Consider the following 16,781-nt stretch of genomic DNA (forward strand, 5'->3'; position numbering starts at 1 on the left):
GTAGCAGTTGGAGTGTTGGGCCGGGGCTCGGGGGAGCCGGGTTCTAGTTGGCACTGGCCATAAAGCCCGCTGAGCCCATCACTGACTCTCACAGCCTAACCTACTTCACAGCGTGCTTGTGAGGATAAAACGGAGGCGGATCATGTGAGCCGCCTTCGGGGTCCTTGGAGGGGAAAAGTGGGGAATCCATCATCACCACAGAAAATAAACAGCGGAGTTGAGCTGCGAGCGGGACTTCCCCAGTTCACAGCCCCTGTCGGCGGGCTGCCCTGCGCGCCAAGGGCGGTTTTTGCTGCTGTCTCGGAGCAGGACGCGCGCTAAAGCAAAACGAAAGTGCCGAAAGCGGCCGTCGGGGGCCGAGAGCCGCGCGGGGCCGCCCCCGCGAAGCCAGAGGCAGCCGGAGCCTCCGCCCCGCCGCTTCACGCGGCCGCCAAGGAGGAGATGCCGCCGGCCCGCAGTGCGCCTCGCAGGCCGAGCGGCAGAAAACTTTCTCATCCGCCCTCGGGGGACAGGGACGCTCGCTGACGGCTCCGCGGGGCGCAAGATGGGACCCCTCCCCGGGCTTTCCCTAGAAACCTGGCTACTCACCATTGCCTTCTTGGCCCTCCTGGTGCTGTAAGTATAACGGAGGGGTGAGTTGATCCGGGGGTGGATTTGTAGGAAGCAAGTTGCCCGGGAAAGGATCCCATGGTGGATCTAAAAGGTGCCTTTTGTCTGTGTTGCTTATAAATCGGGAGGGGGCCAGATGCAAAGGGGTCGTCCTGTGCCTCATCTAAAAGCTGCGTAGAACAGAAGTTCAACAGGGAAAGCCTGCTCGCTTTCTCACCTCTACACAAGACAGCTGTTTTGAAGGCACAGGATCCCTTTCCTCTGGAGCCCCTTTGGGATTGCCCGGTATTTACAGCAGCACAGGCAAAACGCTTCTTTTTCAAAGCATTCCCCGCTGCATGAGGCAGAAATTTAGTAGGTGCAGCTTCCTCCTGCTCTCCATTCCTACGCCAGGAAAAGTGGGACCTGTTGGATTTCTGCTGGATCTGTAGCCCTTAAAGGTACCTCTTATCTTCATTCCAGTTTGGTTTTGGTTGGCAGGAGTGCCACTGCAGGTCCAAGGTACTGGGCCAGGCCCAGGGGTGATAGTGGGTCAGTGTGGTTTGCCACGTAAGAGCACCAGAAGAGCCCTGCTGGATCAGACCAAGGGTCCATCTAGTCCAGCATTCTGTTCACACAGTGGCCGACCACATGCCCACAAGCTTGACGTGAGTGCAACAGCACCCCCCTGCCCATGTTCCCCAGCAACTGACATAGGCGTACTGCCTCTGATATAGAGGTAGCATGTAGCCATTGGGATTACTAGCCACTGATGGCCTTCTTCTCCATGACGTGCAACATCTGCTTGTTACTTTGGGGAGATAATACACTGGAAAATTTGGCCATGTGTGAAGCATCAGTGTTTGTTTACACGGGCCAGGACTAGCCAAAAAAGAAGAGCTTGGCTGAAATGGAGTAAAGGTATATTTGCTCCAGCACTTTGTCTCACACAGTGGCCAACCAGATACCTCTAGGAAACCCAAAAGCAGGACGGGAAGGCAATAGCCTTCCTCTGTTGTCTCCCAGCAGCTGGTATTCACTGGCGTACTGGTATTCACTGGCATACTGTCTCTGAACATGGAGGCTTTATCTAACCATCCTAGCTAATTGCTTAGACTCCATTAATTTACCTAATCCCGTTTTAAAACCATGCAAACTAGTGGCCATTATATTACGTAGCAGTGAATTTCATAAGTTACGTGTTGAGCAAAGGGGTACTTTCTTTTCTGAGTCCTCTACTACCAATTTCACAGGGTTTCCCCAAGTTCTCATATTTATGGGAGAGGGACTGGAGGAAAAAAAATAGCTATCCACGTTTCCTGTGCCACGTGTAATTTAGTAAACCTCTGTTCTAGTCCTCCTTAATAGTCCTCTTTCTAAACTAAAAATACTTTAGCCTCTCCTCATTAAGAAGGTGCTCTGACCCCGTGATCATTTTCGTTGCCCTCTTCTGCACATTTCCCAAGTCTACGGTATCCTTATTGAGATGGAACCCCCATGGGCAATTTGGCAAGCCTTCCCCAGCCTGGTACCCTCGGGATGTTTTAGACTACAACTCCCAGCATTCCTGATCTTTGGCCATGCTGGCCTGGGCTGATGGGGGTTGATGCTGAAATCACCTGGAGGTCACCAGGATGGGGAAAGCTGCCTTAGGAACGCTGCCTGTGCTGCATCTTGGAGCTCCCAGGGCTGGTAACCTCCCTCCTCTGTCCTGTTCAGCTCAGGGCCTTGTTCAGACTTTGTCACAGTCATCCATCTTCTCCTTTTATTTGCTGACTGTTCCATTGTTCTGCTTTCCGTACCCCACAATCCTGGTCCTATATGGAGGCCACAGGAACCTTGTAAATAAGCCTGCAAAAGTTATTCATCTACAAATATTTTTTTTATTTACTAGCCTGTGTTTCCATGCTTGCTGCAGATGAGGGGAAGTCCCTTCCTGCATGGTCAGCATAGAAATGTACGAGCCTCTTAAGCTCGTAAAAAGAATTGACTTACTTTTGCAAGTGACTTGCCAGAGGAGGGAAAGATCCATTGATCTTTCCCCAGCCCATTGTGTTTTCTTGCCAGCCACGGAGGAAACCAAGAAGGTGAGTGGAGGATAGATGAAGTGATCCATCCATGCTCTGCCAGACTGCTCATCCACCTTTATGGAATTCTTGGTTGCCTAAGGCAGTTTGTTAAATCCAGCACTAGAATTGTTGGAATATCTTGGTTTTAAACCACATTGCCTCTTCTCAACCAGCAAATGTTCTTGGTGTGACACCTCTGAAATTGACTATCTCGTTAATTTCTCTCACTGGTTGTCTTTCTAGCTATGGGATCTGGCCATACAATTTCTTTAAGAAGCTGGGAATTCCTGGACCAAGGCCTTTGCCTTTCATTGGGACCTTTCTCGAATACCGGAAAGTGAGTATCCGGGGCCGTTACACAGGGAAGGAGCGGAGAATCTCTTTCAGCCCAAATTCAGTTTCAGAGAAGCTTTCAGGGGCTGCATTCCAATGGTGGGTGGAGCAAAAGGCCCCAAATACCCCCAAACCCAGCACATTTTAGCTTAAAGCTCTTCCTGCCCAGTAACTAAGCTTTAGGAGAGGCCTTTCCACCATGTAGAAAGATGGGGAAAAAAAACCTGGCAAAAGCTGGAAAACCACCAAATGATGGGTGGTCAGGGGGAAAGGGTTGTGGCCATTTGAGGAAGCCTGGGGGGCCAGATTTGAGGTTCACCAACCCTGCCATAGGGGTTACCGAAGGAGTCTCGTAGGAGGAAGAGGTGGCTTTGGGGAGGATTCATGAATGACCTAGCATGTGTGGACTTGGGATGAGAGGAGAGCAAGCTGCCATTATTATTTTTATTCCATAGCCGTAGAATACATGCCCTTGAGGCCCCTGCCTGTGTTTCTACTTTGTCTCATTTTGGAGAAAAGCGAAAATGTTTTTATGCCACCAGGTTCAAGGGGGTTAACTTTACTTTTGCTTTTTCAGTTGTTCATTAAATCATCCTATAACTTTATGTATGGAATTTTTAAATTGTTTTAGGGCGAAATCCTATGGCTGCTAGTCAGCGGCTAGATGGCCATAGGATAGATCGGTTCCTGGAAAACTGACCTTCACCCCCTCAGCGCGGATCAGCCCCGTGCTCCGCACGCAGAAGAGCAGCGCAGAGCAGCACAAACGGGGCGTTCCCGGGGGCAGGGAGGTCAGACATGCTGGCACGACACATCCTATTTGTCATCCGGCCGCTGCTTCCCACGCTCTGAGGTCCTAATTTAAAAGGCTAGATTAAAAAGATGTGTCTTCACACTCTTTCTAAAAGCCAAGAGAGAGGGGGATTATAGTACTTGAAGGAGCACATTCCACAGTTAGGGAACGACTCAAGAGAAAGCCCTTTCATGTATGCCTGAAAAACAGGCCTCTGCAGGTAATGGTGCCTTCAGAAGAGCCTCTCCTGCAGATCTTAATACCTGAGCAGGTTCATAACAAGAGAGCAAGGTCCTAAGCCATTTAGGGTATTAAAGATTAAAACCAACACCTTGAATTGAGCCAGGAAAGCCATTGCCAAGCCGTGATGGTCTTTAAAGACAGGTGTAATATGGTCCTGATGCTACTAAACGTGGAGGCTCCTGCTGAGATTTTAGAACCCTGGAAAATCAGGACTCCATCTGAGAACGATGTAATAGAGCTATCATAAGAGAAAGAGAGGAGCTGGATGTATACGCCAGAGGAGGGCAGACTGAGGCTTGCAGGATCTACTTTGTTTTTTGCTAGACCCCTGAGGGTCTAGCAAAATTTTGGGCTGCATTAATAGAAGCATAGCTTCCAAATCCCGGGAAGTACTAGTTCCCCTCTACTCAGCACTGGTTAGGCCTCATCTGGAGTACTGTGTCCAGTTCTGGGCACCACACTTTAAGAAGGATGCAGACAAGCTGGAGAGGGTTCAGAGGAGGGCAACAAAGATGATCAGGGGACTGGAAACAAAGCCCTATGAGGAGAGACTGAAAGGACTGGGCATGTTTAGCCTTGAGAAGAGAAGACTGAGGGGAGATAGGATAGCGCTCCTCAAGTGCTTGACAGGCTGTCACAGAGAGGAAGGCCAGGATCTCTTCTCAATCCTCCCAGCATGCAGGACACGGAATAATGTGCTCAAGTTACAGGAAGCCAGATTCCGGCTGAACATCAGGAGAAACTTCCTGAGTGTTAGAGCAATACGACAATGGAACCAATGACCTAGGGAGGCGGTGGGCTCTCCCACACTGGAGGCGTTCAGGATGAGGCTGGGCAGCCATCTGTCAGGGATGCTCTGACTTGGATTCCTGCATTGAGCAGGGGGTTGGACTCGATGGCCTTGTAGGCCCCTTCCAGCCCTACTATTCTATGATTCTATGAGGTCCACCAACCAGAGCCAGATGTAAAACGGCGGCTCAAAGGACAGAACAGTTATCTACTGAACCCCATGAGCAGGGCCAGTTCCAGGTTTTTGAGGGCCTGCGGGCAACACATCTTCAATGGGCCCCTTCCTCAGCAAGTCTGCCTTCTCACCACCACTTGTACTTGCTCCTCATCCTCTTTCTCATCATTGCCACCGCTTATTTGGTAGGCAGGGAGCAAGGAGGCCGTGGCATCTGCTGCTCCTCTGTCTCACCACCACCATCACCTGGGCCAGAGCAAGAGGCAGGTGAACAAGCAGGTTGCAGTGGTGAAGCGGAGGGGCAACTCCAGGGGGCTGTTGTCAGTGGGCCCTCGGCAAGTGCCCAACCATGCCTATCTTTGACGCCGCCCTGCCCATGAGCTATACATTAGGATAACCTGCATACACAAATACACATCTACTTCTGAGTTACTGCAAATCCGTTATTCCAACGATCTAATTGATTGCCATTGTTAAGCAATTGAGAGTTGGAGACCTTTGCTGATATATTGCGAATCACACATTGCTCTACAACTAGCCTCTGATCTGCCTTCAGCCCACCCCTGGTATATCCTGTGATATTAGTGTAGAGTGCTGAACCATAAAAATGTAGCAAACTGTTTTATAAATGGAATGTTACATCCTTTGCAGAACCTCTCCTTTCTTGTTTCTCTGACATCTCTCTTACCTTGGCAGGGGGTTCTGCATTTCGACCAGAGGTGTTATCAGAAGTATGGCAAAATCTGGGGGTGAGTCTCCCACATAGTGAAATCCCTGGGAGGGAGGGCTGGGTTGATGGAGAAAATAGGGTTTTTTGCACTGTCTGCAAATTGCTAAGATATACCCACTTAGCCTATTTTTAAAACAGGCATGCAAATGCATGTCAAACTGAACTGAGAGGCACACCTCTGTGTGATGGGTTGGTAGCCTGGCAATTTATTGCCTTCAGAGAGCAAAGTAAGACAAAGGTAAGTCAAGGCACAGAATAGGAAAGCCAGGAATGCAGGCTTGACTCCGTGCATGGCTGGGACCAGCTACCACTTAGCTTCTTTCCTTCCAAAACAGTCTCAGTCAGTGACCTTTCCTCATGCCGATGAAGTAACTGCAAAGTACCTGGATTGTGCTTGTTTTCCTTCTCTTTTTGTGTTTGTCTCTATTGTACAGCGTTTTCATGGAGAGCCTATTTTTAGCCTTTGTAAAGCACTTAGCAGAATTGAGTGCACTAAATAACGGATAGTTTTGCACATACCTCCATTCTCCTGACACCTGTTCCTTTTCTCTATAGTTTCCTATGTCTGCTGTTGTGGAGGGAGGGGGCTCGTTTCACACTGGAGTGCCCAGGCAATCCAATTTTTTTTTCATACTCACCAAATCCAAATTTTGTACCTTGTACATTTGGGACCGTGGTGGCTTAGTGGTTAAGACGCTGAACTGCAGACTGGAAGGTCGGCAGGTCAGCAGTTCGAGACCCGAGTGCTGCGTAACGGAGTGAGCTCCCGTCTTCAGTCCCAGCTCCTGCCAACCTAGCAGTTCGAAAGCAAGAAATTGCAAGTAGATAAATAGGTACCACCTCGGCGGGAAAGGTAACAGCGCTCCGTGCACCTCGGTGTTCAGTCATGCCGGCCACATGACCACGGAAGCGTCTTCGGACAGAGCTGGCTCTTCGGCTTAGAAACGGGGATGAGCACCGCACCCTAGAGTTGGGCACGACTGGTTGGGTACACCTTTACCTTTTTACAAATGTTACAGCTTGAGCAAGATGCATGTGCATGATTGATTTTTGCTGTTTTGGTTGCTGTTTTGTATAATTTATTCTGCTTTTGCTCTTCATGGGAGGAGCAGGAATGCTAAAGCCATGCCCACAATAGCTGGAAATATTATTCAGCTGGTTCTCTTAATTCTGAGATTTCAGTAAGCATTGGGGTGGACTTAGCCATGCTTAAAGTAGACCCACTGAAATCAGTGGGACTCAAGATCATAATGACTTCGTCCCATTGCTTTCAGTGGATGTGCTCTAAACCTGACCACATCTAGATCTAATCCATAACCTATAGACTTCCAACTACAAGTTAATCAGCCATAAGGAACAGAAGCATTCTGCATGTTTTCTGCACTCCCGCAGAATTGCAACATACACACAGCCCTTCCCTAAACCCCCAAACTTCTGGACCATCTGATAAGTTGCAATTAAGGATAGGGAGTTCTGACCCTGGCTTCTCCTCTCAAACTGATAATTGCATTCAAACAAGAATTGCAAACATAATTCTTTTTTCTTCTTTTTGGCAATTAGAATTTTTGATGGCCGCCAGCCAGTGATGGCTATTCTGGATCCAACCATCATCAAAGCCATCCTGGTAAAAGAATTCTACACGCATTTCACCAACCGCAGGGTAGGTATCTACTAGGAAATTTTCTGTAACGCTCATCTTTGCAGTATGTCTTAAGTGGATTTTTTTTATATATATAAAGAAGACCAAAGGGCACACCGTATTCACACGTCATGGTATTTGCTGTGAACAAGCCACAATACTTATTGTGAACGAGACAAGCCAGAGTTCCCAGTTTGCAAGTCACGATGAACAAACCATGGGCAAGTCTGTGGCTTGTTTAGCCACTCCCACTGCAAGCAGGAGTCAGCAACATGCACCAGTACACTGGCTTGTTCACAGTAATATTGTGATATATGAATCAATATCTAGGCCTGCATGAAAAAGAGTGGATATGAACTACAGCTGCAACTCGCATCCATTATTATTTTTTCTTTCTGTCTCGGACTCCTTAGAACTTTGGTTTGAATGGAGAGCTGGACTCATCCATAACAATAGCTGAGGATGAACAGTGGAAGAGGATTCGCACTGTCCTCTCTCCCGCCTTCACGAGTGGGAGATTGAAGGAGGTAAGTTAAGAAGCCTGCCAGTGTGGGATGTGATGTTGTCTGCCTTTAACCTGTTCTCACCATTACTAAACTAGATCTGCTTTTGATGGTGCATTCTCAAAAGGGGATTTTTAAAGGAAACAAAGACAAAACAAACACCTCAAACACAGTGATCCTCAGATTTTTCTGCCTTCAGAGGATGCTTTTTACATATCAACTTGTCTTCAAAGGAACATCTGCATCTTGCAAAGGATTCTGGGTCATTTTCTCGGGTGCATAATGATGGCTACATGTGGGTACCGGCCGAGCCTGTCGGTCTGGCTTGTTGCTTTCTGTGACCTAAGTGCAACCACAAACACACCCCAGACTCTCTCCCGCAGCTGCAGATTTGTTAGGGAAGATGAGTAGTGATAGACAAGTTGTCTTTCAAGACTGTTTCTTCATCTTTGTTCAGTGGTAGTTCACATACTTTGGATGCAGAAGGTCCCAGCTTTGATCCCCAGCATCTCTGCATAGAGCTGGGAATAACTCCTGTCTGAAACACTGGAGCGCTGCTCCCAGCAACACAGACAATACTGGGCTAGATGGACCAATGGTCTAACTCTGTATTAAGGCACTGTGTTCCTGTTCCAGATTGTTTCATGAAGGAACCCCATGTAATTGTCTATGGAACTCCATGATTTGCAGTAGAAAATGGTTGAATATTTAAATCACTTCTTGTTCCTGCCATCAGGGTGTGGTGTTTTTCACCTGCTCCCTATTTCAGCATAAGATTATGGGAGGATCACAATCCCTTGATCAACAAAGTCTTTTATTCCAGATTAACTAACTTGGCTCATTCTCACAATCATGGGTATTGCAATGAGAATTGCTACTATACCCTTTTAAATCAGGAGTGGGCAACTTCGGTCAGTGCAGGGGCTAATTTTGCCCCTACCCTGGACATGCCATGGGCTGCACTTCTGCTGAAGCAAAACAAAACAGAAAAAAATAGTAGCTTCTTAGAATGGAGCCTCTTAGAATGGACAAATTTAGCTCGAAAACAAGCTACACTTGTCCATTCTACACCTCCATAACAGTTTGCTGCTGAATTTTGCCAGCAAAGCATGATTTCCCCCCACACCCATTTTTTCTAGAGAAAAATAAAATAGGGGCAACAGGAGCTTCACTCGGGGGTGGCGGGGATGCTGTTGTCCACAACTGCACCAAGAGGGGCCAGAAAAAACAGCTATAAGGCTGGAAACCAAAGTAAAAAAAAGAAACAGCTGCACCAGTTGAATTCCCAACCTGTTTCGACACTTGGTCTTTATCAAGGGAAAAACTCTTGGAGATTCTTTTGGGGAAGAAACAAGGGAGAAGGAATCCTCCAAAAGAATCTCCAAGAGTTTTTCCCTTGATAAAGACCAAGTGTCAAAACGGGTTGGGAATTCAACTGGTGCAGCTGTTTCTTTTTTGACTTTGGTGCTGTTGCCCACCCCTGTTTTAAATCAGCCAGTAGGTTGAGACCCACTACTGGGTTGTAGCCTGACCTGGGTTGCAGCCTGACCTAACGTGGGTTTCAACAGCAACACAACCACCATATACATATATGGTAAACACCTAAGGCGTGGGCCACAAACTATATGTTTGTGTTAAGGGTAAGCCTAAGAAGGTTGAAAACCACTGGAAGACTGGGGGGGATGCCCCCTTTATCCAGCTTGAGCTATTCTGATGATCCACCCAAAACTGATGACAGAGTTGAATGCCTAACAAAACAAAAGGTGTCTTAAGTAAGCTTGAGAATGTTTCCATAGAAGGGAGTTGGTCTTTGGGCTTTTATTTAATCACGGCCACAGACCAGCTACTAGGAATACAAAATATGAGCCAGGCTAACAAATGCAATTAGTCCAGTTCCTTGTCAGTCAAGTATGACGGGATGTTACCATGTTTTCTCAAGGGTAGGTTACTTGACAATGTGAGGCAGATTGCAAATGGCTATTCCAAATCCCTTACCAAGGCTGTTCCAAGTGGTCTGGAACCTGGTCGGTCCAGTTGTTCTGGAACCAGTGAAGCAATCGACCAGATCAGGAGTGCTATTCCGCGTGCTGTGGATACAGTTAGTGCACGAGGGGCAGCCAGTGGCAGACCGGTTGTGTGGGATCGGTTCCAGCTTCTTCCTTCGGAGGAAGTGGACAAGGTGCTTTCATCTTTAAGTCTGACCACCTGCTACTCAATCCTTGCCGATCTTGGCTCATTATGAGCTGCAGGGAGAGACTTAGAGAGGGGATCAAGGCGGTGGTGAACGCCTCCCTTGAGGAGGGAGTGATGCCATCAGCCCTCAAGGAGGCAGTGATAAGACCGCTCTTAAAGAAGCCCTCCTTGGATCCCCAAGACTTGAACAACTTTTGCCTGGTATCGAATCTGCCCTTTTGGGGGCAAGATGATTGAGCGGGTGGTGGCTTTACAGCTGCAGGCACACTTGGAAGAAGCCAATTATCTGGATCCATTTCAGTCAGGCTTCAGACCTGGGCATGGGACGGAAATGGCCTTGGCCGCCTTGGTGGATGATATGGAAAGGGCTCTGGATAGGGGCGAATGCTCCTTCCTTGTTCTCCTCAATCTCTCAGCGGCTTTTGATACCGTCAACCATGGTATCCTTCCAGACTGCCTGGAGGGGTTGGGCATAGAAGACACTGTATTACAGTGGTTCCATTCCTTCCTCTCTGGCAGGTACCGGAGGGTAGCTCTGGGGGAGGAGACTTCAGACCCTTGGCTGCTCGCTTGCAGGGCGCCACAGGGCTCTGTTCTCTCCCTGATGTTATTGAACACCTATGTGAAGCCACTGGGGGCCATCATCAGGAGGTTTGGGATGCAGTGTCACCAATATGTGGACGACACACAACTCTGCCTCTCATTTAAATCCTTGCCAAGGTTGGCTGTAGAAACCCTGTCCAAGTGTCTGGAGTCGGTGAGTGGTTGGGTGGAAAGGACTAAGCTGAAACTGAACCCCAACAAAACCAAAGTACTTTTTGTGGGAGACAAGGGGAGGTTGGGGGATGTTGACCTGGTGTTTAATGCGGTACAGCTACCCCTGAAGGACCAGGTCCACAATCTGGGGGTCATTTTAGACTTCCAGCTGTCCATGGAGGCTCAGGTGTCAGCCATGAGCCAGGCAGTGCTGTACCAACTCCATCTGCTACGGCGGCTGTGCCCCATCTCCCTAACCGTGTGCTCCCATCAGTAGTTCATGCCCTGGTCTCCTCTCACCTAGACTACTGTAATGCGCTCTACATGGGGTTACCCTTGAAGATGGTTTGGAAGCTGCAGCTGGTGCAGAATGTGGCGGCCTGCCTGATTAAAAGCAGCCGTCGGCGAGACCACATCACTCCAGTGCTGAAGGAGTTGCACTGGTTACCAGTTGTTTTCCAGGCCCAATTCAAAGTGTTGGCATTGATCTTTAAAGCACTATATGATTCCAGCCCAGTCTATCTTAAGGAGCACCTCCAACAACACCAGGGACACCACTCAAGGAGATAGACCTCGGTAGGCCTTCTGTCTGTCCCATTGGCCAGGACAGCTAGACTGGTGAGGACTAGGGAGAAGGCATCTTCTGTGGTGGCCTCCACTCTGTGGAATTCCCTCCCGAGTGACCTCCGCCATGCCCCCTCTTTGATGAGCTTCTGCCAGGCTTTAAAAACTTGGCTGTCCAGGTGGTCCTTTGGGGTGGGTTAGGGTTTTTTAGAGCAGTGTTGTTTCGTTACATTGTTTTGTTCAGATGATTATGTAAATTCATTGTATTTCGTGTTGTTATTAGTACTGTACACCGCCTAGAGTGGCAGGGTAGCCAGCCAGATGGGCGGCTAATAAATCTAATGAATCTAATAAATAAATGACTCTATTTAACGGAAGTCCAAAGTGTCTGCAGTATCTCCAGCTTTTGTCTGCATTCCAGATGTTGCCAATCATCAACCATTATGGGGAAACGTTGGTGAAGAACATTCAAAAGAAAGTGGAAAATGAAGAACCCGTAGACATGAAAGGGTGAGTTTCTATAGGACTGATGGATGAAAATTTTATGATGAAAACAAATTATACAAAAGTTCATGAGTGAGCTCTGGGTAAGATATGCTGCCATTTTGTGTCCCTCTGTTTGGTGTCTGCATTGAGCTACATATTTACCAAAATTGTGTGGTAGAGTCCTTTCTGGGACATGGCATTTGAGACTGCAGGTAGAGAAGACATGAGTTTATACTTCCCCATGTAAAACAATAAATACATTTCTGTATGTAGGAAATAGACATACTGGGGAAATGAGAATGCAAGTAAAATATTAAGATACCATACAATATATACTTTGAGATGTGTGATTTTAAATGAGTTTTTACATTTAAAAACTGAGGGAATACATATGCTATTTTCAGTCTTAGGAGAAGAATACAATAAACATGGAATATCATTATTTGGTTTTGTAATTATGTGTTTTGACATTTGAAATATGATTTCTCTATATGATAACATAGTTTTATTATTAAATGATAGAAATACATCACTTTTAAGATAATGGCATGTAACAAACAGAATAGAAACAGTGTAATGACATTTAATGACATATGTTTGGTTTTTTTAGCAATTTTTGAGGCATTTTTAAAATAAATCCATAGTTTTATTTGTCAATTGATTTCGATTGATTTATCAATTGATTTTGCTGAACATATGGCTGGGTTCGGACTGTCTGAGGAAATCCTGCTTGTTCTTGTTATGGGGCTTGTCTGGAAAAGTGCGATGTGCCATGCAGCCCCTTCACATTTGACGTGTTTGTGTCTCCTTCCTCTCTTCCCCTTTCCTCAGCATCTTTGGGGCCTATAGTATGGATGTGATAACCAGCACTTCCTTCAGCGTCAATGTAGACTCCATAAACAACCCCAACGATCCTTTCATCATGCATATCAAGAAGTTACTCAAGTTCAGCTTCTTAAATCCATTGCTACTCCTGCTTGGTATGAGGCCTCTATGTGCTAAAGCATTTGGATCCCTTCCCCTTTTAAAGCAAAATTTGCAGGGAGGGGCTGATCTGTAAGCTTCTTTCACAGATTGCTATTGCTGTCCTGGTATTGCTATTACCTTCATGGCCTTTGTTGGTCCCCAGAAACCTTCAGAGCAAACCCTTCCCTTTCTCCTCCCCCCACCTTGCTTTGCTAAGGATGTCAGAAGAATCCTTCTGGGCGTGGGGTGGAGCTCATTGAGCTTTCATCAGCTCAAGCCCCCGGACTTTGGCTCATTTCCCACGAGCTGGCCAACTCGATCTGCATCGAGCTGGGTCAGCTCATGGATTTTCCAATTTGGGGGCGGGGGGGGGATAGAAATTTGCGGAAATTGCGACTGAAATTTGCACACATTTCTATTCACGAAAATGCAAGCCACGTTGCAGAATCTGCAGAAATCTGGCAACCCAAAATGGGCTAGATTAGCCGGCAACAGATATCCATAGCTTTTACGCAGGAGGAGGAAAAGAATACTTCCAGATGTGCTCTTTGGGCCTAATTTATACATCAAATGAGTGATGTAATTGCACTTGTGAGCTTGTAGAGCTTTGTAACGGTATTTGTGAAGAGGATTCTTATGTGGCTAGGCTGATCTTAGCAGTGCCACCACTAACTATGAAAAAAGAGGGCGAATTATTTCTGTAACTCTCCCTCAAGAAGTAGAGCTTTTATGTCTTTTGGCAGTTCTACATTGGGAGAAGTTTAAATTGCCTTTAAACTGAATGCTACAATATGTACGCACGGACCATCTCTGTACATCTTCTGGGTTCTATAAAGTTATGCTGCCATTGGCAAGGCTCAGCTTGCATGGGAAGCCTCTACACAGATAACGTTGCCATGCTCTTGGCAGGTTACAGGGTTTGACCTGAAATGTCAAGATTTTAATTTCTTTCTCAGAGTTTCTGAGGGGAAAAAAGTTGTATCTCAGGATAAGGAGCCAGAAGCTATTTTCCACAGCATTCCTACCCTTCTCTCCCTGTTCCAAAGTTGTAAACTGCCCCCTTTCCTAGCAGGTACTTCCATTCTGTCTTCTTCTTCCTGTCTCCTAGAGACAGGAGGGCTGAGCAGAAAATACGAAAATACATATTTAATTGTGGATTTTTCATTCAGCTGCTACAATCCAATACAGACTTGAGAGTGCTTAAAGCCATTGAAATCGATGGGCTTAGGCATATGTAATTCTGCATTTTTTGTATATATGAATGGTTTAATTATTACGTCGCGTTACATTTTACCCATCCTCCAGGGAGCTCATAGTTGTATATGTGATTGTCCTCCCACTTTCTCTTTAATCCTCCCAGCAACCCTGTGAGGAAGATTAGGCCGAGAGGGACTGATCCAAAGTCATCCAGTGAGCTGAACTAGGGATTTGAACATAATTCTCTCCAGTATTAGTCCAATCCACTACACTAAGGGTCTTCAACCTTTTTGGGCACGTGGCCACATTTGGGAACTTGAGACACTGCTGTGGGCACCACCACAAAATGGTTCCCACAGAGGATGTGACGATTCACATAATGGCTGCTGTAGGGGCCTGGCTAATCAAAAGTGAGCTAAAGAGGAGCACAGAGGGGGGGTGGGAGAGAAAGAGTGAAGCTAGAAGCTGGGAGGGAGAGGGAACCAGCAAGGCAAAGGGGTAGAGAAAGGGCAAGACTAGGAAGTGGGGAGAAACAGCAAAGCAAAGAGGTGGGAAGAGAAATAGTGAAGCTAGAGGCTGGGAGAGAGAGGGAACCAGCAAGGCAAAGGGGTAGAGAAAGGGCAAGGCTAGGAAGTGGGGAGAAACAGCAAAATAAAGAGGTGGGAAGAGAAATAGTGAAGCTAGAGGTTGGGAGGGGAATAGCAAGGGAAGGGGAGAGAGGGAGAGAGAGCAAGGCTACAAAGGGAGACAAAGAAGACTAATGTTTTCCAATGGTTTTATTAAAACATGTTTTTTGAAGGGGGCAGGAAGTGGAGAGCTTCATGGGTGCCACTGGAGGAGCCTGTGGGTGCCACAGCACCCATGGGTGCCACGTTAGGGATCCCTTCACTACACTGCACTGTCTCACCTGTATATTGGATTGTGGCCTGATTGACCTGCTGATTAAGGCTCATAGCCCTACTGAACATGTGTCTGGTAACTGATCTCCTGTGTCATGGTGGGCACACTGTCCTACTGGGACCCTGTCCCTCAGAAAGAGTTGACTGGGACGTCAAAATTAGGTTTTCTTACTGGATTGCAGCTTTGTTGCCTCCTCACACAGTACCACTTTGTTCTCCTCTTTTCCAGTCATCTTTCCATTCCTCATGCCATTGCTGGATAAACTAAAATTCACCCTGATGCCTAGGTCCTTCGTAAACTTCTTCACTGATGTTGTCAAGAAAATCAAGAAGGACCGGCAAAAGAATAATCACACAGTGAGTCTAGCGCATTTTGTGACCTCTTCCGTTTTTATGAAACGGTAGTCATGCCTACGTGTGACTGTTGCTTTCAAAAGAAAGAAATACTCTGCAGCAAGAGAAGCTACCCCACAGAGCTGACTCTTGATTCTTGGAACTTCATTGGGCTGCATGGACAACTGGGCACGCATTTGACCATTCATTGGGCACTGAGCGTGCATTCGACCATTCTCTCCTGATTAGTGCTGTGCCGAAAATTTCTCCCACATTTTTTTGACCATTCTCATTCACTTTGATAGAAAAGAAATGGCTTTCGAAAAGAAATTCAACGGAGGAGAAATTTCGGAGAAATTCTCATAGGCCGGGTTTGGGGTTCTTGTGCTTACCTTACTTATGAGGTGGCTGCGGAGTGTGCATGAGTGTCCTGTCTGTCATTATACAGTCATCTCCGGGGCAGCCTGTCGCCTCCTCGGCTTCCCGCACTTCAGTTGAAGCCATCATGAGGAAGATGTCGTGAGGCCGTTCCTCCCAGGGGGCTTTTTCAGTTCAGGAAGTGCAGGTGGCCTGGGAGGCTGCAGAGCAATGGAAAGATGTATAATAGAGAGAAAAAACACACTCAGCACCCTTGGCCACCTCGCAGTGATTAGATAAGCTCAAAAATGCCACCAAAAGAAATTCAAAATTCTGCCTCAGAAAAGTGGACGCCTCAACACAGTTGATGCTGTTGCCACTTGCAGGAGCAGTGCAATAAACCAAAAGCCCTTAGGAGGAAAGAAAGAAACTGTGCTACCCCTGCCAATAGTGAGCCCTGTCTGTGATAAACCGCTGGAGAATTTCTCCTCCCCTAGGAGAAATTCGGAGAAATTGTCCCCCCAATTTCTCTGCCCCCAAATCGGTTGGAGAATTTTGAGAGGCCCTTTGCGCAGAGCTCTACTCCTGATAACCACAGCATCTCTGTCTGTTCCCTTGCAGAACCGGGTTGACTTTCTGCAGCTAATGGTGGACTCCCAAATTTCCAGTGACACCTTTAATGACCCAAATTCGTATAAAGGTAAATATATCCCTTTTGAACAGAGGCTGCTTGGGGATATTGCTTTGGGTGAGCAAGCTAAAGGTAAAAATCAATGGACTGTGCAGAAGCAAAAGAACAGAAGGCCCAGCTGAGCTATATTTTGGGTGGAATGCCATTTCAGGCTTCTACACAGCATCCAGGCAATTGCCATTCCATACCTATTAATGGAGGACACTTTAAACATAAGAGCACCTGGCTTCTCTCTCCTGGGATATTTGAAAAAGCTCTGTATGTAGCGCAAGGGGACATAGCCCTTTGGCAGCTACCCAAAAGTCAATGTCAAAGAGTCTCGACTCTTTGGGGATAGTCAACTATGTTTAGGAATAGTGCTTTGGAGCTGAGAGGACAATGCTTTGGGTCTACCTTTCTTTGCTTTGGTGTGGTGTGTGTTTTGCCTTGGTTTGGATTCGTTTGTGTGTCGGGGGAAAGGGGTGGATTAGGGTTTTG

The 16,781-nt window shown here is 47.0% G+C and overlaps 1 protein-coding gene across 5 annotated transcripts in view; it reads left to right on the forward strand.

The window, feature by feature from the left end:
- The first annotated feature begins 389 nt into the window (after positions 1-389).
- Positions 390-16,781, forward strand: part of LOC146336510 (cytochrome P450 3A29-like) — a 30,546-nt gene continuing 14,154 nt past the window's right edge. For 2 of the 5 annotated variants that reach the window (XR_014785510.1, XM_084818288.1), the window contains exons 1-10: positions 390-615; positions 2,901-2,994; positions 5,687-5,739; positions 6,276-6,331; positions 7,281-7,380; positions 7,773-7,886; positions 11,797-11,885; positions 12,693-12,841; positions 15,153-15,280; positions 16,235-16,313. Coding sequence is in view for 3 of the 5 variants with exons in the window: in XM_084818288.1 (XP_084674414.1) it covers positions 6,282-6,331; positions 7,281-7,380; positions 7,773-7,886; positions 11,797-11,885; positions 12,693-12,841; positions 15,153-15,280; positions 16,235-16,313 (709 nt within the window). In the remaining 2 variants the exon portion in view is untranslated. The remainder of the gene's footprint in view (positions 616-2,900; positions 2,995-5,686; positions 5,740-6,275; positions 6,332-7,280; positions 7,381-7,772; positions 7,887-11,796; positions 11,886-12,692; positions 12,842-15,152; positions 15,281-16,234; positions 16,314-16,781) is intronic. The other 3 variants (XR_014785509.1, XM_084818286.1, XM_084818287.1) reach the window with 2 other exon arrangements.

Source organism: Heloderma suspectum, chromosome 12 (genome assembly GCF_057233095.1).
Source record: "Heloderma suspectum isolate Gila_16-S chromosome 12, 16-S_ref, whole genome shotgun sequence".
NCBI classification, from domain to species: domain Eukaryota; kingdom Metazoa; phylum Chordata; class Lepidosauria; order Squamata; family Helodermatidae; genus Heloderma; species Heloderma suspectum.